Source organism: Lasiosphaeria miniovina, assembly GCF_030549165.1.
Source record: "Lasiosphaeria miniovina strain SMH2392-1A chromosome Unknown B0T26scaffold_8, whole genome shotgun sequence".
In the NCBI taxonomy this organism is placed as follows: Eukaryota; Fungi; Ascomycota; class Sordariomycetes; order Sordariales; family Lasiosphaeriaceae; genus Lasiosphaeria; species Lasiosphaeria miniovina.
The window spans coordinates 1,068,222-1,092,529 of record NW_026848227.1 but is presented as its reverse complement, the minus strand read 5'-3'; the positions used below and the strand labels follow the sequence as shown (position 1 = coordinate 1,092,529).

Sequence of the window (24,308 nt, the reverse complement as noted above, 5' to 3'; positions counted from 1 at the left end):
TCTATGTGTGGGGGATAGGCTGGATGTGCAGGGGCCAACTGGTGGACCCAGCTGAGCCAGGCTTGGCCTGTGCCTAGCACATTTGTATTGTCTGGTGATTATGTTAGTCCCTCGTTACCTGCTTATTCGTATTGCTGGCCGTCAGGAAATGTCGTTTCCTTGTTGTGTTAGTTGGTAACCATGTCAGTCTCGTTGCCTGCTCGTTCTATTGTGACTAACTGGTGGTAGGTTGGCGTTCTTAATACTAGTGGGTATAGGTTGGCGATACTGGGGGGGTGGGTTAGCGTTGACACTGGTGTAGGTAAGGGTTAGCGATATTTCTGATCTTCTTGATACTGGTGTGGGTGTGGGTTGGCTAACACTAGTGGGTATGGGTTGGCGTTTTGACACTGGTGGGTATGGGTTGATACTAGTATCTAGGTTGGCGATCTTCCTGATCTTATTGATGCTGGTGGTAGGTGTGGGTTGGTGGTTTTTGCTGATACTGGTGGGTTGGCGTTCTTGATACTGGTGGGTTAACGTGGTGACGGGGCGTTATGCTGCTGCGGCTGGTGATGGGGCGAGGAGCCGTATCATAGACGTATGTACGTGACTACGGCGAGTACTATATTAGTTCTCTCGTCATGGCTGCTGGTGGCCATCAGGGTATTTCTTAACTATTTGTTATGGCTAGTAGTAACGGGATTGGGGGGTTTGTTGTTTACTTTTGTCATAGCTAGTAGTAACGGCATTTGTTGGAACAACGCGCTAGTCAGCCACAGATGTGGCGGTAGAGGTGCAAGCAGCCACAGGTGGCGGTAGACGCGCAGGGGCGCAGGGCCACCAAATATAAATACATAAATAAGTGGCCGTAGGCCACTTTCACCTTCCTTCTTAGACACACATAGACAAAATGCGAAATCCAACACTTGAACCACGAGTATACGGCGCGCAGAGCGCCTTGTTGATTCTAGTACCGGTACCTGGTTGTTACAATCTGGATAACAGGTCCACGGAGATAGGCCCGGCCTAGAATTGTGGGGGTCTGGACGGCAGGTAGGAGATGACAGGAGACAAGGAGTATCGTGCACAGATTGCGAAAGACAGGCTTTCAACACACAACCAATGTATGCTTAACTAGATGCATTGATAGCTGCGGAACCGTTCTCCCAGGGGGAGCGTTTTGCCAGTTCCTATATAGAACTATGACAACCAATTAGAATCCTTATCCTATGTGCTCAGTGCGCTCCGTATGCTCAGTGCGCTCCCACGCCAACTGAGTTGATCGAGCGTACTGAGCATACTGAGCGCTCCCTGATTGGCTGCAGCTGTCTTGCTCAGTGCGCTCCAAGGCCAACTGAGCTGACTGGGCGTACTGATCATACTGAGCGTTCCCTGATTGTCTGCATCTACTTCGCCGAGAGCCCCGCCCTAAATGCCACTCCGGCCAATCTGTCGCGAGCGGGCAACGCCTACTGCACCTTTGAACCAGGATCGTAACACTGGTGATCCCAACAGCAGTAGAGTATGTCGTTTACTTATTTGTGTTGGCTGGTAACCACGTCAGTTCCTCGTTGCCTGCTTATTTATTATAGCTACCATTAGGGAATTTCGTACCTTATTCATTATGGCTACTATCAGAGAATGTTGTACCTTGTTGTTATGGCTAGACAGGGCGACCCACTTATGCAATCGCCCCCCTTTGCAATCGCCTACCACCATCACGGCCCACCACAAGAATCATCAAAATACTCAATTATAGGCCAAACTCTATGGAAAAAAGTACATTCTAGTCCTCGTCAATCGCCCTATAATGCTCAAGCCCACGGGCGATAATTTCTTCAGCGGCCTGGACCAGGTGTGCAGGCCTGGACTTAGTCTTCTTGGATCTCTTCTTGGGAGGCTTTTGACTAGCTTTTTGAGCTTCGTCAATTTCGTCAATAGTAGCAAATCTGTCGTTGGCGTTTATTTTGACCCTTTTACGTGAATAGGGCTTTTTAGATTCCAACTCGTTAGCTAAGAAGTCGTTTTTTGCCTTCAAAGCAGCGATTTCCGTATTCTTCTGATTGAGTGCCCTCTCTACCTTCGTCAACATAGTCCTGACGACCCTATCTCGGGGACTAGTGGCCGTCTTGGCTAAGCCCTGTTGCCTGCAGACGTCGTGACTACCTTGAGGTGTATTGAAGAGGTCGTTCCGGGTTGCCCGAGTCTTCCGAGGTGGTGTAGATGAGAGGACTAGTTTTGCAGCTTCGTCCCGGACCGCCTCGGGGTCGTCAAGTATACGAGCGGGTTGGAAAGGCCAGATTCCGGTCTTCCGGAAGCCGGATATAATATTCCGGGCTGACATACCCTGCGCTGAGGCGTCCCGGTACCAAAAAAGGAAGCGCTGCTTGTTGATAGGTGCTGAGGCTGTGAAAGAAGCCAATTCGAGGGTTCTTTGGCGAAAATAGGACTTCAAAGCCGAAAAGACAGACCGGTCGAGTGGCTGGGTCTTGTGAGAAGTATGTGAAGGCAAGTATAGTAGGTGTACGCGGTTTCTTTTAGCTGGAAGCATAAAGTCTTCGTCGATATGAGTGGCGTGTTCGTTGAAGACCATGTCACGAATCCCTGTGGATTCCCTGTGGTTATGCACCAAGGTGGGGCATGCACTTTTGGCGCGAGCCAATCAGGAGTGTTCCAGGATTCCGAGCTCTGGAGCTCGGGGACGCGGGACAGGTCCGACCGGGCGGTGACCCGGACGCGGGACCACGGGACAACGGAACCACTGTTATTGGTTACGTAGATAGATATATACGACGATCGTGTCCACGGTCTTAGATAGTTCTTGCTTGGTTCTTCAAGCAAGCAATACACATTCGCTGCACTCATACACTTTGAGTGGCATTCCGATTTGACTGTATTACCCGTGCGATAGGAGCTTGCCCTTTGTTCTATCTTCATAATTACCAACCCCAGCATTCTGTGGAGCCCGTGCTCCCTTACAGACAGACGACCCTAACAGTCGAGTGGTTTGTAATAGACCAATAGGGGCCAATCGTCCTTTGTCACGAATCCCTGTTCGTACTGGTTGGGAAGCAGGGCAGGGGTGGCTGGACCCGCCTCGGCTAGTCACGTTAAAGGAGGGGCTTGGACCCACAGTTGCTCTGTTCGGTGGAGAACAGAGCAGAAGGGCCCGCATTTGCTCTGCACGGTGGAGTACAGAGCAACAGTCTGGTTGGCTGCTCTGTAGCTCTGTCGGGGAGCAACAGAGCAACGGTTTGGTTGGCTGCTCTGTAGCTCTGTCGGAGAGCAACAGAGCAACGCTCTGTAGCTCTGTCAGAGAGCAACAGAGCAACGCTCTGTAGCTCTGTCAGAGAGCAACAGAGCAACGCTCCAATTGGCCCAGCTTAGGGCCTGATCGGCTCGCCGTTGCGGTGTCGTTGCGGTTGGGAAAACCTGCACAAAAAAAATCGCGGGGGGCCTTGCAAGGCCACTAACCCCAATCGAGTGGTAATTTCCCACATTTATCGACCAAATTTGAGGCCGAGCGCCCGGAACGATCCGTCTCAATTTATGCAATGTATCTTCGCGGGGCTCTTCGTGACACCCTGGTCAACGCCCTTCATATGGTATAGTGCACAGCCAAATCTAGTATGGTTGGCTTTTTCCCAACAGTACGGCAACCCTTCTTCGAGAAGGGTTGCCGTACCGTCGAGATCCTACGTACTGCTGCCAATGGCTTCCATTAATAACCCTCTGCTCAACGCCGTCATCACGAAAGCTGTAGTGGATGTAGCCTTACAGGATGTTGATCGCCGTCGACTACTAGGGCCACGCGACTGTGATATTATCCACCCAGAGGGGCCCTCGGGGGCCTGCCATCTTGCTGAGTCGATTCTCAGTGGCTCGGATACCCAATTCGTTGATCTTTTTCGTATGCCAAAGGCCGCTTTCCATCGATTGGTTACATGGCTACAAGAGCATACCGGGCTTAAGGGGTCCAGATACCTGACAGCCGAGCTAAAGCTTATGATCGTGCTATGGATATTCGCCCACGACGAGAGCCAGCGTAATGCTGCCCACCGGTTCCGAGTCAGCCAGTCTACTGTGAGCTCTGTTATGACGGATCTACTGGACAAGCTCGTACAGCTACACTGCGCATTCGTCAAGCCAAAAGACGATGACTGGCTCGACCCGTCTATCGACGATGCATTCTACGGTTGTATCGGGGCCATTGATGGTACATATATCCACGCCTTCAGTCCAGAGCCTCAGCAACACCAGTGGCGAACCCGGAAAGGCTTTATCGCACAGAACGTCTTCGCCGCAGTCCGATTTGATGGTGCGTTCTCGTACGTACTCGCTGGTGCTGAGGGCTCAACACACGATTCTACGCTCCTTAGCATCGCTACTGCGAATGACTTTGCGGTCCCCTCGGGCCGGTTCTACCTTGCAGACGCTGCATTTGGTAGGCATGTAGGGATTCTTACACCTTATAATGGTGTCAGATATCACCTCGAGGATTGGAGGAATGCCAAAAACCCGCCGACCACAGCAAAAGAACTATATAACATCCGGCACGCACGCCTTCGGGTTATCGTTGAGAAGGTATTCGGTATTCTAAAGAGGAAGTGGAAGATTATCCAAGCTACTGCGCCAGAGTACTCGATACGAAACCAGGTCCAGATTGTGTACGCAGTCACTGGTATCCATAACTTCCTTCTTGACACCAGCGATGAAGAGCTAGTAATTGAGGCTACACAAGAGGCTTGTCGGTATGCTGAGCAGATAATTAGGAGTCGGTATAGTAAGGATATCCGGGATGCTATTGCAGAGGTTCTATGGAGGGAGCGGGATTTCTAGCTAGTCTTCCATGACTTGGTCAGAGCCTCTTTAATATCCCGGTCTACAGTGTTCCATACAACAGCATTTGAGTGCTCTTTTAGCTGCATGATACACGTTACACGCTCTGCGGGGCTTAACTGGATAGAGAAGTTGTGTATAAAGTCCTTGATCGCAAGCTGGATCTCATCCTGCCCTTTCAGGCGAAGCATGGCCTCAGCCTGCTTAACCATAGCTTCAGCTTGCTTCATAGAGGCCTCAGCTTGCTTATCGAGGCTCTGGGCCAGTGCTAATACCTCTGGATTTGTATTGGCTTTCCGAACCCTCTGGTACGACGGCGCCACAGAGGGTTGGCGAGAGTTAGCATCAGTAGCTGAGCTCGTACTCAGGACCATGGCATCCTCGGTATCGCCCTCGCCCTCGCCCTCGTCGTCAGGCGTCGTAGTAGAGGGGCGAAAGGCATTACTCGCGCGGATAATGTTACGGCCATGACCAGACTGGTTGGCGTATATCGTCTCATAGTCTGACAGAGTAAACCGAGCAGTCCGAAGCCATCCAGCATCCTTATATTGCAAAAGGAAGTTATTCCAGACTTCCACAGAGCCTTCCACCATCCTCTCTTCTTCGTTATATTTCGCACCTGACTTGTTAAGAAGGTCTTGATCGTTCGGAATCGCTTCTTCTCATTATCGTACTTGTCCCTGATCTTCTCTGCTGACCAGTGGAAGTCTGGAAAGGATTCCTCCATTGTAACAGAGATCCTCTAGAATGCCGGCCGCGTCTCGGTCAACTTGTTGATACGGAACGCTCCAGCGATAGCCTCGTCTCGGAATAACTCGATAATCTTCGCCTGCATTTCGGTTGTGTAGATGATTTTCCTCCGCCTCGTACGCGGGGTCGACGAAGGCGCGTCAGGTGTCGGCTCGGAAGTAGGGCCGTCATCGGAGGCTTGCAGGCCGCCGTCAGAGGGTAGGTCATCGGCTTGAACAACAATAGAGGCCTCAGGAGCAGGAGACTCTACTGCGGTTGCCCTGATGCGGGGTCTTCTGGGCATCTTGACGATAGGTGGGTTGCTGTCGTGGCTGTATTTTGGTCAAAAAATTGCGGGAAGACAGGGCGGAAGTCACACGGGACTATGATTAATTAGGAAAAGCCTAGTTACAGGGGGTTTCGGGGTACATTGGCTGTGTCTCCACTTTAATTATGCACATGGCTCGTATCTTTTCCCAACCGCAACGACACCGCAACGGCGAGCCGATCAGGCCCTTAGATAGATATATACGATGACCGTGGCACCGGTCTTAGATAGTTCTTGCTTGGTTCTTCAAGCAAGCAATACACATTCACTGCACTCATACACTTTGAGTGGCATTCCGATTTGACTGTATTACCCGTGCGATAGGAGCTTGCCTTTTGTTCTATCTTCATAATTACCAACCCAACATCCTGTGGAGCCCGTGCTCCCTTACAGACAGACGACCCTGACAGTCGAGTGGTTTGTAATATCCTTCCTTTGGGGCTTTGTTTGAGGAAGATATACTTCCTTGAGCCACATAAGAGCTATTTTGCTATTGATCTAGCCTGTGGGCGTACAGTCGTATTTCCAGGTCTTGAGGACTGGTAGTTCCTTGAAGTTATCCAAGAAGTGTTGGCCTTGTAGATTTTCACCCGTAAAGATCACTACGGGCGTCAATCGCTTGCCCTCAGCGGTACCACACTCGATAACACTGACCCAGGTCGTTGGATCAGGGCTAGTCAGGACTGCCCGAGATGTGAGGGCATCGCCAATCACCTTCCCAACCGTAGTTTCCGTCTCTGCATGCCATGTTCGTCCATATTGGCGATATTCGCAGGTACTAGCTTCTTGTCCTTGATTACAGCTTCTAAACGATTAAAAAAATCATGGAATCGCTCACGGGTAGATCCTTTGACTGGAGACCGTTCTAATAGGGTACCTAACTTGGTCTTTACCCGGGGGTTACGGGTAAAAAACCGATCTACCCAGCGCTCACCAACTTGCCCAGGGAGCCCGGCTTCGTTCAGAATTGCTTATGCGAATCGTCTTAGCCGTGCACGACTTGGGGCATGCCTTGTAGCTTCCTCCTCAAGAGCCCACTCGGCGACGAAGGCTTCCTGGTCGTCAGTTAACTTCTAGGTGTTTTTTTGGGCTTGTCGTGGATCCTATTGTCTACGGCGTCGTCTGCTGAGGGTAGATTCAGGGATCCTATATAGGCGCGCTACTTCCTTCTGCTGCGCGCCCTGATCAATAGCCTCAATAGCCTCGGCTATTAGCCGCTCTCGTACGCGTCGAACCATCGTATTTTGAGGCTATTCCGACTAGTATTGAGGAAGTTGTTGGTGGTGGAAGGTAGAGGGTAGGAAGTTGGCGGTGTGGGGGAAAAATTGCAAAGTGGGGCAATTGCAAAGGTGGGTCACCCTGTCTAGATAAAGCTTTGTACAGACTATGGCAGTTTCTACTACTCTGGCAAAAGAAGATCACAAAAACCCTGCAAACTTTGAGATTCCAAACTATTCCACACGAGCTCTGTATTCTTATTTGGAACGGCATCTTCGTTTTCTTCTACGTCGACGACATTGTCTTCGCCTACCGCAAGGAAGATACGGCTACACCCTAGGCACTGGCGTCACAACTCTAGCAAAAATACCAACTGACAAGTGAAATACCAACTGACAGGTAGAAATAACATACAGTAGTTTCTGGGCATCGAGGTTCTCAGAGATAGAACCAAAGGCCTAATTTGGCTTTCCCAGACAGCTTATCTTGACATAATTGTCACACTGGCTGTGAGGGCCTGGTCCTCCAGGCCTCCCAGACGCTCTGACTAATCAGACGCCAGTTGGGTGGATCCACCCGACCAGCCAGAGCCCCACCTTGAGACGCCCTGGAAGAATCTCGCGACGGGAGGCTTTTGAGCTTCTTTTCCCTTTTCCCTTTAGTTTAGAATCTTCGTCTATAGCGCCCAATAAAGGAGTTCCGCCCTCATTCCAAGCCGGCCGTGACACTGGCAACCACACGGGCGACCACGACGGCCAAGATTCCAATAGCTATAACAGAGCTATTACCATATAGTAGCAAGGCTGAGCTAGCGATGCCTCCTTTGCTGATAATTCCATCGATCGAAAAAGCTCACGGGCTTATACTACAAAACTGTCTAGTGGCTTAGTTGGTTAGAGGGCAAACAAGCAAGACACCGTTACTACCTTCACTACAGAAGCCGAAATTTTAGCCTTGTCCCAAGCCACAAAAGAAGTTCTTTTCGTAAGCCGATTGCTGGCTGATTTAGCCGTTCAACTAGATAACCACCACATTACAATCTAGTGTAACAATAAGCAAACTATTCGGCTGGTAACGGCTAAAATAGCCACTCTAGAAACCAAACTCGGGCTTGTTGATATCTACAACCATTGGCTTCGCCAGGAGTTTAGTTACGGAAAGACAAGATCGAATTTACGCCCTCAAAGAGCATGGTTGCTGACGCCTAACGAAAGCTCTCAGTGACGCACTTTAAGGATTTATTATTACAAACCACTCGACTGTTAGGGTCGTCTGTCTGTAAGGGAGCGCGGGCTCCACAGGGTGCTGGGGTTGGTAATTATGAAGATAGAACAAAGGGCAAGCTCCTATCGCACGGGTAATACAGTCAAATCGGAATGCCACTCAAAGTGTATGAGTGCAGTGAATGTGTATTGCTTGCTTGAAGAACCAAGCAAGAACTATCTAAGACCGTGGCTACGGTCGTCGTATATATCTATCTAAGGCGGACCAATCAGAGTCCTTCTCCAAAGGTCAGGGCGATCACTGCGGTCAGTCCATACTGATCGCACTGATCACACTGACCGCTTCCTGACTAGTTGGCCGTCCTGCGAGTGGTGGTCAGTCGGGCCTTGGCGGCTCGTCGCGACTGACCGCCTCCTGGTTGGCTGCACTAGCCCCTAGGTGGGTCTACCCCGCCTGGCTGCCCCAGCCAATCTGCAGGGAGCAAGAAGGCGCCTCCTGCACGCCTGTGCCAGGATCGTAACATTTATGAGCCAATTAGGGCTTACAGCAGCACCACCACACCGCGGCACCACCACGGCGAGCCAGATCCCTCTGGGTTACTAGGACTAGACCAGAATAGAATATGGAGTCAGCCAGAGTTTGACGATGCGGCACCATACCGCAGCACCACCACCACATCGCGGCACTACCACGATGCGACACCACCACGTCGTGCGGCCACACCACGTTGTATGCGGCCACCACCACGTCGTATGCATGCCAAACCATTGGAGAGGCCAGGGGTGCGCTGGGTGGCCGTGTGTGTGGGTGGTGGGCGTGGGTTGGCGTTCTTTGTGTGGGTTGGCGTTCTTTATGTGGGTTGGCGTTCTTTATATGAGTTGGCGTTCTTCCTGACACTGGTGGGTGGAGGTTGGCGTTTCTGACACTGGTTAACGTGGTGACGGGGCGTTGTGCTGCTGCGGCTGGTGATGTGACTCGGCCCGAGCCGTATCGTCGCGACCCGTGTCACTGGCAGCTGTGATCTCTCCTTGTCTTGCTAGCTGTGTGTCTCCTGGCGGCGTCTCCTAAGCTAGTCTCCTGGCAGTGCCTCCTGGCGGTGTCTTGGCCTTCGCGCTGTAGCTAGGTACCTCTTTTGCCTTCTGTTGCGGCTGGTAACAGCCAGGCGATCGTTTGTCCGTGCTGCTGCGTAGTGCCTCCCTCTCCTTTGCCTTGTGCTAGTAGACTCCCGTGTCGTAGACGTATGTACCTGGCTGCAGCGGGTACCATATTAGTTCTCGTCATGGCTGCCATCGAGGAGGGGGTATGTCGTACCTTGTTTGTCATGGCTGCTATCAGGGGGTGTCGTTTGCTTATTTGTGTTGGCTGGTGATCACGTCAGTCCTCGTTGCCTGCTTGTTCGTATTGCTGGGAGTATGTCGTACCTTGTTTGTCTTGTGGTGACCCGTCAGTCCCTCATTGCCTGCTTGTTTGTATTGCTGAGAGGGGTATGTCGTATCTTGTTTGTCTTGTGGTGAGCCGTCAGTCCCTCATTGCTGCTTGTTCGTATTGCTGGCTGTCGGGGGCAGTCGTTTGCCTTGTGTGTTGGCTGGTGATACGTGATCCCCTTGCCTTCTCGTTCTGTTGTGGCTGACTGGTGGCATAGGTTGGCGTTGTGGTGTGGGTGGTTATGGGTTGGCCTTCTTGACACTGGTGTGGGTGTGGGTTGGCGATACTGGTACAGTGGCTAGCGAAACTGGTGTCGACACGTTGGAAGATTCTGCGCAGACATTCGCCCCACCCGTGGGCTGACACAGTGCACTTGCGTTCAAGAAATGTACTGTACTGCCACTTAACTTTCATTATTGCAGGGAGCAAGACTGACAAATCCTTCATGGGTCAGAATCGACACTTCTTGGCCCGCCCAGGCGATGCCCTCAACTTCCTTGATGAATGTCGCCACTCGAGACATCAACCATAGATTCCCGCACTCTGCCAAGACGACTCTTGCTCGTCGTTCAGATTGGCTGATTGGTTGGTGCAAGACACAATCGACGCTCGTAGCGAGCAGCTCTCTGGGCCAACCCCTATAAGCGGGATCGAGGCTATTCACGATGGGATCGTAGTTCACCATAGTCAAGCACGGGATCGCTCAGGCACGCTACCGCTCCTTCAGCCAGCCGACTGGAGCGAAGACGTGGCCTATGACAAATGTCCGCCTACATGCATCTACTACTTAATCGAGTGGAAGCTGATAGTAAACGGTAGAGTTGCCGCGAAAGACACCGAACAGAACCTCGTGCTTGCCCCTAATATATACTGGGACGTTCTAGAGAAATAACTCGAGGTCTGGGGCTAACTTTTCTGCGCCGGAAAGAAGCTCAGGATGGACATATCTCAACTACCTGGAAACGGGCTCGGCAGCGGGCGTTTCCGCACGGCATGGCGCCAAACGTGGCCCGTCGGCCTCTCGGCACATGTTATCCGGGAAAGCCATGCAGCTAGACGCCGAAGAGGATGCCTCGGGCTAGCCATCGGCCTGGCGAGACGTCTACAACCTGATGCGATGCCCTGGACCGCCTTGTCACCTGGGACCCCACTGCTACCGTGACCCTGTGAGCATAGAGCATGTCAGAAGTGTTGCAATTCCAATAATAAAGATGATTTGGTTGAAGATCTTATTCAATTCTTGTCTCTTCTCTAGCTGATCTACGGAGCCTTTAATATAGTATAGTGGGTGGCGATAATAGGTGGCGGTAATTGTTAAGCATGCTGACAAAATCCAGTATAGTTCTTTCTATCCCTTTCTATCTAACAGAGTATTACAAACTGAAGACCCATCATCTGAGGAGCATGATTGAGTAGAGCAAGGCCACGGAATACAGAACCACGATGACTTACCGAGAGATACCCGGGAACAACTGTACGCCGAGGAGCATTAAGATTTGACAGTAGCGGAAGCGCACGACATCTTCTCTAGTCGGCTATCTGCCTATCGATATCACCAACGTGATGCCCGGACAGTCCCTGGCCGAGACCTCGTATTCCACAGCCTCCCCGGCATCTAGAGTTCCCGCCCGTCTCGACATCCCGAGACTTTGGGACATGGCCGTTAGGAGATACAGCGATTAGTAGTGTTCGCGTACGATTGGCAGTGTTCGCAAGTCGGCGATGACAGTCTCGAGACGGAGTATCAGAAGGCTTGCAATCTGACGCTGGACGGGCTGCATCTCGAGCAGGAGTATGAGGACCAAGACGCCTAGTTTTACGTAGATAAGGAGGTGAAGAGAGGGATTGCCCGGCGATTTGTTTGTGAAATTGAGGTTTGGGCAACACATTACATATGAGTAGAAAATTTAAATCGCAAGTACTCGTGATATGAAATTAAGAATCTAACACTATAGCTACGGCTATTTAATACAAAGTCCAGCATGCCGAATGTGACCCTGTCTACACACCACTCTAGAAACGACCTAAAACCCTGCTAGGGAACCTCGTCGAAAGCATGCCAGTTCCGCTTTATTAATGTCTCTAGCTTGGCAAAGAACTCTTCGATGGGGTTCAGTCAGGGGAGCAAGGCGGCAGGTATAGCAAACCCTATTAAGGAACCTCGTTGAAAGCATGCTAGTTCCGCTTTAGAAATGTCTCTAGCTTGGCAAAGAACTCTTCGATGAGGTTTAGTCGGGGGAGTAGGGCGGCAGGTATAGCAACCCCTACTAGGGAACCTCGTCGAAAGCATGCCAGTTCCGCTTTATTAGCCTGGCAAAGAACTCTTCGATGGGGTTCAGTCGGGGAGTAGGGCGGCAGGTATAGCAACTCTACTCGCGGTGCTACACAGCTCCTTCACTCCAGCGGTACACACAGCTCCTTCACTCTCAAGACGCATTGTCCATGATGAAAATTGATTTCGGGTAGGCCATCTGCCGCAGAGGCAGCAGCTGCTCGATCAAGTTCTCAAAAACCGGGCTGTTAGTAGGCCCTTGAAATACACGTACAGGCACTACGCCATCTTGGGCGTAGGCTAGCAAGATCTGGTGTGTTCACTCCTGACGGCCATCCCGTGCGCCTGAACCCAGCCAGCTTGTCGCAACCAGATCGAGGTCCAGATCGGGGCCCGGAAATACATATCCGTTGCCACCAAGACTGTGGGTTAGAGATCCGGGACCAGGTGGCGCCCGTCCAACGCTTCCAAGGTGAGGGTTTCTGGCTACAATGCCTAGACCTTGTTCATGTTCAATATTGGGCTCTAGTGTTGCGGGAACGGGGCCGTATCCGCTGGGATGAGATGTCGGGAACATCTCAGTGTAGTATCTCGACGATCCAATGCTTCCAAGGTGAGGGCTTCTGGCTGCACCGCCTGGACCTTGTTGGTGTTCACTATTGGGCTCTAGTGTTGCAGGAGCGGGGCCGTATCCGCTGGGATGAGATGTTGGCTGCGACTCGGTGTAGTATCCCGACGATGTCGTCGATGCGAGACTACCAGCGTAGACATCCCCGCAAAGATTAGGCAGCAAAGAGTTGTTACTCAAAGCGTTGTTGCTCAAAGAGTTGTTGCTCAAAGAGTTGTTACTCAAAAAGTTGTTGCTCAAAGAGTTGTTACTCAAAGAGTTGTTGCCCAAGTACTGCATTACATTCATCTCGGCCGATTCTGTGCTTAGCGATCCGTGATTGGACGCCTGTTCACCCTCCGACCGCAGCTTAAATCTGGCGGCGGCGGCAGCAGCGCCTCGTGCCAAAGCCTCTTCTCTCGCGCGCTCGGCTTCCTCAATAGTGCCAGTGTGGTGCGTCAGGTGCCTTCTGAGGGTATTGCTACGTGTGAAGGTTTTTTGGCAATCGGCATAAGGGCATCTGTACGGCCGCGTGCCCGAGTGGGTCCGACGGTGCCGTGCAAGAGAGCTGCTGTCGCTGAAAGGCTACACTGGAGTTAGCAGTAGCTCTAGCTATTTGCTGAACGTTGGGCATACCTTGGCGCAGTGCTCACACAGGTGGGGCTTCTCGCCCGTGTGAACGCGCAGATGTACCGTAAGGGCGGTCCGTTGAATGAACGTCTTGCCGCACCCAGGATAATCACAGGCATGTGGCCGGACGCCGTTGTGGATTCGTTCTATACCATTGTTAGCTGAGTCTCGCAGAACGGCGAGACGGCCGCGTACCATGACGATGAAGATCACTCTTCCTTACAAAGCCTTTGCCGCAAGTACTACAGGGGTAAACTCTCGGCGGTGGCTGAGAGGCATCAGCGAGTTTGTGGCCTCCTGTGCCTGAAGTTGGCATGTCGGCATTGGGAACGGGCGGCAAGATGGTGGAAGGTGAAGGGTAGGAAGCGTTCATGGGGCCCGTCTGTTCGGAGCCGTAGCCGTGGGGCGAGATGGTGGAAGGTGAAGGGTAGGACGCGTTTATGGGGCCCGAGTATTCGTAGCTGTGGGGCGAATTTGGCCGATCCATCACGAGCTGCGGATGGTCTTGGCCAGGATGCTGTTGGTCGGGTGTCATGTCCTGTGCGATGCCCGTGCCGTTGTCAAGCATGCTGCCAATGCCCATGCTGCCAGTGCCCATAGCACCAGCGGGAAGCATGCTGCTGATGCCCATAGCAGCAGCTGACGACGGTGACTGCGACATAATGGTACGCTATCTCGCGCTTGCAGTGTATCCCTGGGTGCTTCCGGCAAGGTGGCAGGTCCCTGATATGCTGCTATATACTGCTGCTAACCGGGAAGTGTCAGCAGCACGGACGGCAGCGGATTGAGCGGTGAGGAAGCAAGTCGAAACGGCCCAAGACTACGCTCAAAGAACCAGGCAAATGATGGTGAGCGCAAGCCACAGTTCAGTCCAGCTCTACTCCACAGGCCTACCTAGTGCAGTGTAGTCCAGATCGGAAGGTTGGGCCTGAGCTTGGGCCTGAGCAATGTGACGGGGCGAGGTTGAAGGGAAAAAGAGGCAACAAGGTGAGGCGAGGTTAAAAGAAAAAAGGGACAACAAGGTGATGCCGCATCGGAAAATAAAATTTCTCACCTCAGTAGAAAAATCCGGAAGATCCAAAGTACCTAAATCGGCTTTTGATTAAAGTCTCAACAAATTCGTGTATGGACGTGGTTGAGTCAAACACGGTTTAAGTGTGGTGTCGCGCTCAAGGGCCAAAATGCACGTGCCCTAACCACACCACCGCGACTATTTATCTCAATAAACTCAGACGTGTGGTAGTGGGAAAGAAGGTACGATCCCGATTAGGAAAGATCCATAGACCGGCTTTTGAAATAAATTTCAACCAATAGGATTTTTTATATTCGAGCAACGGGATCAGAGCCATCACACGTCTAAGGTCAATTCTCGATTTTTCCCGCTTTGAGTTATGGATCAAGTCGGTCAATTGCGCGCATACAAATAACACTACTAAATCAAGGCGCAAGTATACGTTGTATGTATCATTTTTATTACTAGAAAGCGCGCTTTCGATTGGTACTAACCTCATTGATAGAAAATGAAGGATTCCGACGAGGTCCTGCAGCTTCCTTCGAATATGCCTGCGTAGCGCAGAACCGCTGGTCATCACGAATTTCCTCCCGCAGCTTCTTTCGAATGTGCCTGCGTGGCGGCAGAACTGCCAGTCTATCACGAATTTCCTCTCCACCGATTCGAGCTTCTTCATCAGGCCTTTCAGGCCCTCCTACAAGCCCAACACCTATCTCTCGAATCCAAAGGAATCTTTAGGGCAACTGGCAAAGCCATGCGCCGTCTTCTAGCCTATTACAGGCTCTTCCCTTAAGCTCTGAGTATGAGGACTCTGAGCGAGAAGAAGACCTCGATCAACAGAAAGATAACAGCGAGGATAGGCAATTCTTTTTAACTATGATGACTTTGCCGAGCCAGCGCTATCGCCGCATGACCTTGCAGGGGCTTGGACGTATCTTGTGTATATACCATGTATGATATGATAATTCGGGGAATTTTTTTAAAAGGTTTCGTGTGGCCTGAGGGGCCCCGACGCGGTGTATTTAGCTGCGTCGCCTCTACGTCATTATCACTGCCCCGCCTTTATGACAGGCACGCGGGCTTGGGAGCTGTTAGGAGTAGCTTAATAACATCTCTTACTTTCCTCTTGCCGTGCCTGGACTTTCGGCTCTGGAGTCTACATGTGAGAGGAGGTTGCGCCTGTGCTTAGCTATTTTTCGATAAGGCCTGCACGCCACACTCTTCACCAACCACCGCATTGGCTCCCTAAAATCAGAGGCTCAACAGATTGCTACCACCATACCGAGACACGGGAATAGGCGTCGTTCAAGACTACCAAGGTCCACTGGCAACTGAGGTGATTTAGATGCCGCCCCTAACCTGGCTATCACTTCCAAAATACTCAAGCTTTAGAGACATGAATACTCGGATTCGACGTCAGGCTGGCGAGAGAACGTATACCTTTGAGTCTTTTTTTATTGCTTGGGCTAATAACGGTCGCTAAGCCGCGTTCCCAGCGATTACACGCTCACGCCGCGCTGCTCCTCGCGGATTGGGAGACAGCTTGGATTCACTGCACAAACTGCAACACGGCATTCGTCCAAAAAGACGCCTATTACACCAAAGCGAATTGTCCTCGCTGTGAGCGGCATTCTAAACTATACGGCTATATCTGGCCCAAGACACAGCCGGGAGGACCAGGGTGGGCGAAATATTATCGCTGGGGCAACGATAAATATCGCTTATCGCCGATAATCGTGCGATATCGTCGATAAATATCGATAACATTGATAATGCTTAGTCAGCTATCAATCTATCTCCGCCTCAACCTCCACAACTCGTTCTCGAATACATCCTGGCTCCCCCGTAAGCCCTGACCTAATCCAATGCTTCAAGCATTCAAGCATTTCCACTGTACTTTCTCCTAGTCGCATTCTTTCCCACGTTATCGTACGACGAGCCCCAGAAAAGACCCTTTCCGGCTCAGCACTCATTGCCGGGATTGATAGGATGTTGATTGCCAATTGAGATAGCTTCGGCCAGCGTCTTCGTTGCTCTATACGGAGCCACCAATAGAGAGATGATCCTTCGATTTGACGAGGTGGCTCTGACAAGTACTCTTCAAGTTCATCTTTGCTTGGTGGCCTTGGAAAGTTCTCAAGACCTCGCATTAAGGTATCCAAATCATCATTCGGATTCGGATTCTGATCTTGGCTCCTCTCCTTCTCAATCAGAAGAGCTGACTGTGGTTTATTTTCTGCTCCTTTGAAGTTGATCCAGAGCGTTTTGACCGCTTGGATTGCTGGCTTGACCCATTTTTTCTCCCAATTATACTTGAGATATTCAGTCTTCCTCGAAGGATGGAAAATAATCGCAGCAGCATAATACGGAGTATCTTCCGTTTTGGCATAGTATTTGTCGAAAGTCTGCCAGCTCTTTTGGATTCGTTGAGAGATAAAGGGATTAGATTTGAAGGTTTCCTGGCTCCTCCTATAATGCTGAACCAACGCATCCATAACAAGAAGAACTCGGTCGATTGTTGCATGATCTCCCTCAGTAGTTTTTGTTGCTGAATAAAACGGCTTAAGGAAGGATTGGATAAATCGAAGAATCTCCCAATCTTGCGGAGAAAGAAAGTCAGACTTCAGCTCTTCGTACCAAGCTTTCGAATAGGTATCAAGGGCTGATTCCTTTTCCAGTGCAACTCTTAACATCTCGTACCAGCTATTCCACCTTGTGATATTATCGAGAGGAATATTCCGGCCGGCAAGAGTTTTAAACTGATTCGTACGAGAGACTGAACCACGGATGTGGATGACGATATTATGAAGCTTTCCAAGGGGGCCGATATTGCGAAAGAAGCCCGATTCGAAATCTTCTTCTTCTTCATCCTTTTGGAAAAGAAACGCTTGGACTGCTAGGTTGATAATATGCCCCGTACATCTGATTCGATTCTCTGACGCCTTCCAGTAGAGGCCTTCTTCTTCAAACTTCGAATCGAGAAGTAAACAAAGTTTGTCATTAGAGGTAGCATTATCGCCGATAAATGCCCCAATCTTGTGATAGATTCCGAAATCCTGATGAGTTTGGAAGAGAATATCGTGCTGGACCTCAGAGTGGTGTGAAGGAATAGAAGGTAGAGCGATTAGGGCCTTGACTAATTCCTCGGTTTCGAAATCCACAAATTGAGCACAAATCCCTAGGAATAGCTTGTGATTTGAAGAAGTCCAAATATCCAGAGCAAGGTGGATTGTTGAGAGCGCTGATTGGAGCTTCTTTCGTAGAATATCTTTATGAAGATTGAACGAGCTGCTAATCCGTAGTTTAAGCGTCGAATGTGATGAGATAAGACTCTGAGCCTCAGGATTTAGCTCCTGACAAAAGGCACGAAAGAATGGGCTCTTGATAATCCGGAAGGGAAGATTTTGGGTGACAATCATAGCAACAAGGGCTTCATTGAGGGTTTTCTGGTTGAGAATCTTCCTCATAACTCGGGTATCCAATTCAGAAGTCTGATCGATTTCCGATGCCTTGTTGTATAAGGAATCAAGAGATTGAGATGCCGTACGAGATGGGGCTTCGAGGGTGATAGCATGCTTGCGAAGGTGAAGTCGTACATTCGTGGTGCTTTGCCCAAACCAAGGGCAGTATTGGCAATAGTAGAGACGATTTTTGCCTTTGTGTGAAGGCTCAGTCGATAGTGGCTGTCGAAGATGATCATGTAGACTTGACTGAATAGTTTCTTGAGATACCAGAGATTCCTCGGTATCTTGTGTCGAGGGAGTGGACATTTTGTAGTTGAGCCACTTTCGTAGCTATATTACAAGGCGTAGCCGATGAAGATGATGATATTGAGGGGAGAGGAGGGGTAAAAAATTATCTGCTTACTAAGCAACCGATATCGACGATATCGGTCGATATCGTCAATATCGGCGATAACAATTATTGATTCAATATATCGGCGATAAGCTTATCGTCGCCCACCCTGAGGACGGGGTAACGAGGAGCGTATCATTGACCACCGAGTCGTTAACCGCTTCTTGGGTCCGGAAGACGAGGCCAAGATCCGAGGAAGGCAATACTGGAAGGATAGATTGCTTATAGAGAAGGCATCCTCTCAGTCCCTAGCACAATACGCAGAGGAGAGATTCGAGGTGCGGGGCAGGAGCATGGCGAGAGAGGGTACGAGCGACCAGCACCAGAGCGTGGATGACGCTGCTGCCCTCGGGCTCCAACGCAGTGGTCGGGCTCGAAGAGCAAGCGCGAAAATCACGGCCGATTAATATGGGGTGGGGGAACTCGAATAATATGACGACCATAGCATGACCCATACGCAAGTGCGCCACTTATTAGGTCATAACCAAACCTTCGCTTGGTGAGACATTCGCCGGCGTTTCCTTCACATGGCATGTCAGCGAGGTGTTGAGGCTTATTCTTTTCATTGGGCTGCCAATCACGGCATGTAGTACATTGTTTTCTCTTTTTATTTTTGGCGTTCAGCACAGCATAGCTGCGTCGCATCATCCAGCATGAGCATGTCACTTTTTAGAGTTATCGCAATGGTTTTCACCCTCGAGGGATGTGTCGTTAGTTGCATTGTACATTACAATAGCTTGCTTGTCCCTTGCGTCAGCGTCAACAGCGGCGTTCTTACGGGTCTGTATTATTTCAAATCCGAACTGTGACCGGAAATCTAATACCTTGCACATCGAACTCAAAGTCTCCTTCGTAATATTGGTCAAAGTGATTCAATTAGTGGTGTTCTGGTCTTGACTATCCATGTATCTTCCATTCGATTCGTGGTGTTGAAGCGGCTCTTAACAGGGACGTAAAATTTGCTACCCCTGATTGTATTCCGTACGAAAGTCACAGCGTGGTCAAAGCTCCTCTGTGCTGCTAACCCACAACAAGCATGCCTTTCGTCATTCGCGGTTAATATGTCAATTAGCATTCCATTAGATCTCCAGCAACGGCGCTTATCTTTAACTTTCACCAGCAACAAATTTAATATCCATGCAACAACTCGAAGCCCCCAGCCCTTCATCCTTAACCTCTACCAACCTATCCGTACTACCTCAGCATCCTCATCGCCAAAATGGCCGACAGCTTTCGCGAAGAGATACTTGACGCGCAGGTCAGCACGGGCGCTAATTTGGAGATGGCCGAGGGCGCTGGCGGCAATGAAGACAAACCCAACAATTTCGAGCTCCCCTTCGCTGAAGGCAGTGGCGAGGATCCTCCGGCGCCGCGCGTAACCTTCCTACAGTACCTGACGAGTCCCATCATTACCCTTCTGGTTGGATCAGGCGACAACGAGACAATTCTCACGGCCCATCAAGGCCTGCTGACCGAAAGCCCGTTCTTCTCTGCAGCTTGCGCCGAGTTTCTCGATGACGGAAGCGTAGGTCCCTTTCCTACTGGCTCCAGCTCGGATAGGTTGCTCTTGATGGTTGCGCGCATATTTACTTGACTCTCGGCACGCATTTAGCCCCACCACATTGAGCTTCCCAGCGAGGACTTTGACGCCATTAGCTGCTTCCTCGAGTTCCTCTACACGGGCGACTACTTCCCCCGCAAGATCCCCGGTCAGCGCGCGCTTGAGAAGGATTCGTCGACTCCCGACGTCGATGCTACTGGCGACCAGCTTCTCAAGCATGCCAAGGTCTACACTCTGGCCGAGAAGTTTGGCCTCTCACAGCTCAAGAACCTGGCCTGGAGCAAGATCCACCTCGTCAAATCGACCGCCATGGCCGAGATTGCATACGCGCGCTACGTCTACGAGTTCACCTCCAAAGACGACTCATCAATCCGCGCCCCCGTTGCCAGCTTCTGGGCCACGCGCAGCCACACCCTCTGCGCCGAGGCCGAGGAACAGTTCCGCGGCCTGTGCTTGGAGTTCCCGCAATTCGGCTACGACATCCTCAGTAGGTGGATCGCTCAACGTCACTCTTGTCTTGACTGTTGCAAAGCTAAACGCTCGCCTAAACAGCTCGGGTCCTCAACGAGAAGCTCAAGCGCGAGCGCGACGAGAAATTGCACCTAGTTATGCCCAGCAGCGCCCGCAAGCGCCCCCGCCACAGCAGCAGCGCCGCCGCCACTTAGGAAGAAGAAGAAGATCAGCAGAAGAAGATCAAGCTGTGCGCAGGTAGTCGCGGGCGCAAAGACTCGACCAAGCCCTCCTAAGAAACTAACGGATGAACGGACAGCTGATGGCGATAATGGGTTGGGATGATGATTAGGGCTAGGGAGTTTCGGGCGAACGAGCGGAGGTACACCGTCCAAAAAATGAGGTGAACAGAGGACTGCACCCGATCTCGTGTCTTTTCTTTTTTTTGTCCCCTTTTTTTCAATCCTTTTATCCTTAACTCTCTACCAGCCTATATTTCATACCCCTTGCTGCTTGCTAGTATACAGCTTAGCGTGGTATCGACCGGAAAAGTTGCTTTTATAGACTTTGTTGTTTAGTTGTGCGTGTTGGTTGTATTTGGGGTAGCGCGGTTGCGGCCACGCGTCTCGTTACGTCAGGCCAGCTACGCCGCCTCTTGTTACAACCGGAGTTACGAGACAACCTTACTCAAAGAGACCTCATTATTCGACAGGCCAAGGAAGAGGAGGATAATATAGTACTTGATATCGACAAGATACGTAGAGAGCTTAAGTCTCTATACAGCCACCTCCTTCAGTGAGTTCAACCCTCTTGATCAGTAAAAAAACAACCTGAATTTGGCGTTTACGGCATACTCTGGGCTCAATAGGACGTAAGTGTATTTCCCGTCTCGAATTTTATTCTATGTCTCTCGATTCTACATTATTAAGAAAGGGAAGTTAGTTACTGATTAATCGCGGAGGTCAAGGGTTATAAGTAGAGCGGTAGCGTATTTATGACTCGCCTTGAGATGTGTGTCTGTATCAATCCATATAGGCCTTGCGCCCGCAACGTCTTTGGTGATAGCTTCACATTGATTCTCGCTCAGCTTCGTCAACGGCACGATCTACACCGTGATCTGGTTCAACAGCGCTGAGTGTGAGGGCCTGGTCCTCCAGGCCTCCCAGACGCTCTGACTAATCAGACGCCAGTTGGGTGGATCCACCCGACCAGCCAGAGCCCCACCTTGAGACGCCCTGGAAGAATCTCGCGAGGGGAGGCTTTTGAGCTTCTTTTCCCTTTTCCCTTTAGTTTAGAATCTTCGTCTATAGCGCCTAATAGAGGAGTTCCGCCCTCATTCCAAGCCGGCCGTGACACTGAGCAGGTGTACAAAACTGCGCTTTTGCCGTAACCCGTTGCCGCGACGAGCACCGTGTTGGCTTTTTCGAAGACTAATCGAGCCACTACCTTGACCTGACCTTCGCGGGCATTTTCGTAGCTAGTAATGGAGCAAATCGTCGCTTTGATAAGCTCCAGATTGCTTGGAGAAGCCATTATAGAGCGTTTGAGGTTGGTATGCGAACAATAAGCTGGTTACGAGAAAGAAAACTATACACTTAGGTTGTTAGGAAGAAGAGGATTCTCAGTAATGAATTTTTACAGATATAGCTATTTCGGCTGGTCTTTTGTATGGGGGTTACCAAGTTAAACGAAAAGCGTAACGCAGAAGAATTCGAAGGTCTAGTTGTACCAAAATACGCAATTCATAAGTTATCGCGCTCAAACTAGGCTTAAAATAATGCTCTTGCTTTAAGCATTCTTAAATATATTTCGGCTTCATAATAGTGGTTATGCTTTTAAAACTATTCGCAGTTCAGGATTTTGGAAAAACCCGATTTGCATGGCGGAGCGTAACGCAGAGCGCCAAAAACCCAGAATTGATCTCAGACGTCTTTTCCAGGCGTTCTGCGTATAAATGTGGGTCCTGGGATCTAAAATACCTAATTGGGCTAGCGGGACATATTTACACATTACATTAATTAGGTAGGCTTTTGTCCAGCCGCCCCATCGGGCCCACAACGTGAGCTATTCAATTTACCCCTACCCAGAATGGTGGGGAAGCCATCCCTCCCCCTGGTTGGAAAAAGACGTCTGAGTTTACTGAGATAAGCAACAGTCTAAGTTGACAACCTTGATCTTGGCCAAATCACCTTCAAGGGTCAATATTCTTTTGCTTGCCCCGCGGCACCCTCGTTTGTAGGGGAAAGCGATTAGCCGTGGTGTTAATTCCGCCGCAACGACGGGCTGAAAATTTTGTGTTTGTCAGGAACAACTCGCGGTGTCTCAAAAGGGAAACGAGCAAGTAAAGAGCGGTGGTTCAGCTCCCATCCACAACGCAACACTAATGGCTGTTTACTGCTAGGCGTATGCAGAGACGTGCTGTTCCAGAGTCGTTGCAAATGTGCGAAGAGAGTTGCAGGGCTTTCCGGGCGTGGAAAAAAAATCCGCTAGGGTTCGTTTTTCGACGGCTGTCGCAGGACAGTATGGCTTGGTCGTTCTCGTACGCAGGTACTAGTAGGAGGGCGGTTATTTTGGCTTTCACGGTTATTGCCAAGGGCCAATTCCAGGGTCGGTTCGATGCAGGCGGGCTGGAGCACGCCGTCAAGGAGATCCTTCGAGATCGCCGTCTCGGCCCTAAAATAAGGAGTTGGCACGCCGTGCAACATGTAAGCCGACTTTGTTTCTTGTTTGATGCACGCTGACCTCGTTTCTTGTTTGATGCACGCTGACCTGTCAGTTTCGTCTGCGCGACGAGCAAGCAGACCCGCCACACCATGTGCCTAGCCAGTTATGGCTCCCCGCACAGCGACAATTCCGACCTTCTCGATTCGACCACGACATGGCAGGCCTGCCGCGCCACGTCTGCTGCCACGACCTTCTTCGACCCTATTGCCATCGGGCCGTTCGGCGAAGAATTCGTCGACGGCGCGAGAACAACCCGGTGAATTCGGTATGGAATCAGGCCCGAGATATCTGGGGCGATCAGCTCCAGCGCAAGCTTCGATGCCTAGTGTCGATTGGAACGGGTGTGCCGAGGCTTGAGCCGGTGCGCGACAACGCTCTTAGCATCTGGGCGACGCTCAAAGACCTTGCCACCGGGTTTTCATTCTCTATGGTCTCGGGGGCATCGGGAAAACACAGCTGGCTATCGACTTTGCTCAGCGTCATCAGGCCACGTTCAGCTCGGTCTTCTAGGACGGCAGGTCGGAAGACCAGCTACGACAGGTCAGAAGACCAGCTACGACAGAGTCTTGCTGTCTGAGGAGGATCCCTGAAGGCCAGATCCCAGACAGGAGCAGAAATGTGGTCCCCAGCACATACAATATTCAACAGTACTTGGCTGCAGACCACGGGGCAGTGCTGATCACCAGCAGACCAAGTAACTCTTCACCAGCTTCGTCTATTACTATAGGGTTGTGTTTCCCGCTCACACCCGGAAGCCTTACCTAGCTCAGCTCTACACCACTGCTGAAAGATGGCCTTGCCCAGCTCTCTATTGACCTTTTTCAACTGCTTCGAATAATCGAGCTGCGCCAGCCGTAACAGTCGCGTGGATGGCCTGCCTCTAGCACTAGCACAGGCCGCAGCATATCTCCGCGAGACCGGCCTGGACTCGTGTCATGCGTTTGGTTTTACACAGAGCAGTGGGACAACCTGACAGAGTCAGAAGAAGAAGGCTCGCCGTTAGCGGACTACGAACGAAGCGTGGGTACGACATGGACAATGTCGTTCAAGGCTATCAAGGCGAGAAGCGAGAGTGCTGCAAACCTGGTAACCCTTACTCTCAGTAACCAAGACCTGTGGCATGGTTTGCTTTGAGCAGCTCCGGATGACAAACAGTGGCCGGGCTGGCTTTCTGAGATGGCTGACAATAAGGTCAAGTTTATGGATACGGTTCAACTGCTGCTCCTCTGCTGCGTGCTGCAGCGGCGACTTCTCCCGCACGCAGAGCAGTGTTCATGGTGGATGGGAGAAATCGATAGGGCTAATAGAGGTAGACAAAGCTTTGTTGATATTCCGGTGGTGGATGCAATACAAAGCTTGGGCATCCTCGACAGGGACCAGGGCCTGCTGGCTGAGGCCGAGGCCCTATACGAGTGCGCACCGCAGGGCTTTCAACTCGCTTTGGGAGTTGAA

At 50.9% G+C, this 24,308-nt stretch overlaps 5 protein-coding genes across 5 annotated transcripts; 3 read left to right on the top strand and 2 right to left on the bottom strand.

Moving 5' to 3' along the window:
• Nucleotides 1-10,433: 10,433 nt before the first annotated feature.
• On the top strand, nucleotides 10,434-10,637 carry B0T26DRAFT_658150 (uncharacterized protein; the record flags this gene model as incomplete). The annotated part of the gene is made up of 1 exon (XM_060438843.1): nucleotides 10,434-10,637. A coding segment is annotated over one exon (204 nt), but the record flags the coding sequence as incomplete, so codon positions are not given.
• A 1,699-nt stretch (nucleotides 10,638-12,336) lies between these two features.
• Nucleotides 12,337-13,915, bottom strand: B0T26DRAFT_658403 (uncharacterized protein; the record flags this gene model as incomplete). Its single annotated transcript, XM_060438865.1, has 5 exons — nucleotides 12,337-12,481; nucleotides 12,614-12,865; nucleotides 12,920-13,209; nucleotides 13,261-13,400; nucleotides 13,450-13,915. The coding sequence occupies 5 exons, from the start codon at nucleotides 13,913-13,915 to the stop codon at nucleotides 12,337-12,339; spliced, it is 1,293 nt and encodes a 430-aa protein (XP_060290108.1).
• A 5,425-nt stretch (nucleotides 13,916-19,340) lies between these two features.
• On the top strand, nucleotides 19,341-20,347 carry B0T26DRAFT_744221 (uncharacterized protein; the record flags this gene model as incomplete). The annotated part of the gene is made up of 3 exons (XM_060444382.1): nucleotides 19,341-19,646; nucleotides 19,734-20,169; nucleotides 20,235-20,347. 3 exons carry the CDS (start codon nucleotides 19,341-19,343, stop codon nucleotides 20,345-20,347), a joined length of 855 nt encoding a protein of 284 aa, XP_060290107.1.
• A 1,009-nt stretch (nucleotides 20,348-21,356) lies between these two features.
• Nucleotides 21,357-21,665, bottom strand: B0T26DRAFT_730459 (uncharacterized protein; the record flags this gene model as incomplete). The annotated part of the gene is made up of 2 exons (XM_060443016.1): nucleotides 21,357-21,487; nucleotides 21,524-21,665. Coding segments are annotated over 2 exons (273 nt in total), but the record flags the coding sequence as incomplete, so codon positions are not given.
• Nucleotides 21,666-22,654: 989 nt separating this feature from the next.
• B0T26DRAFT_680951 (uncharacterized protein) lies at nucleotides 22,655-23,116 on the top strand (the record flags this gene model as incomplete). Its single annotated transcript, XM_060440572.1, has 2 exons — nucleotides 22,655-22,837; nucleotides 22,934-23,116. The coding sequence occupies 2 exons, from the start codon at nucleotides 22,655-22,657 to the stop codon at nucleotides 23,114-23,116; spliced, it is 366 nt and encodes a 121-aa protein (XP_060290105.1).
• Nucleotides 23,117-24,308: the final 1,192 nt, after the last annotated feature.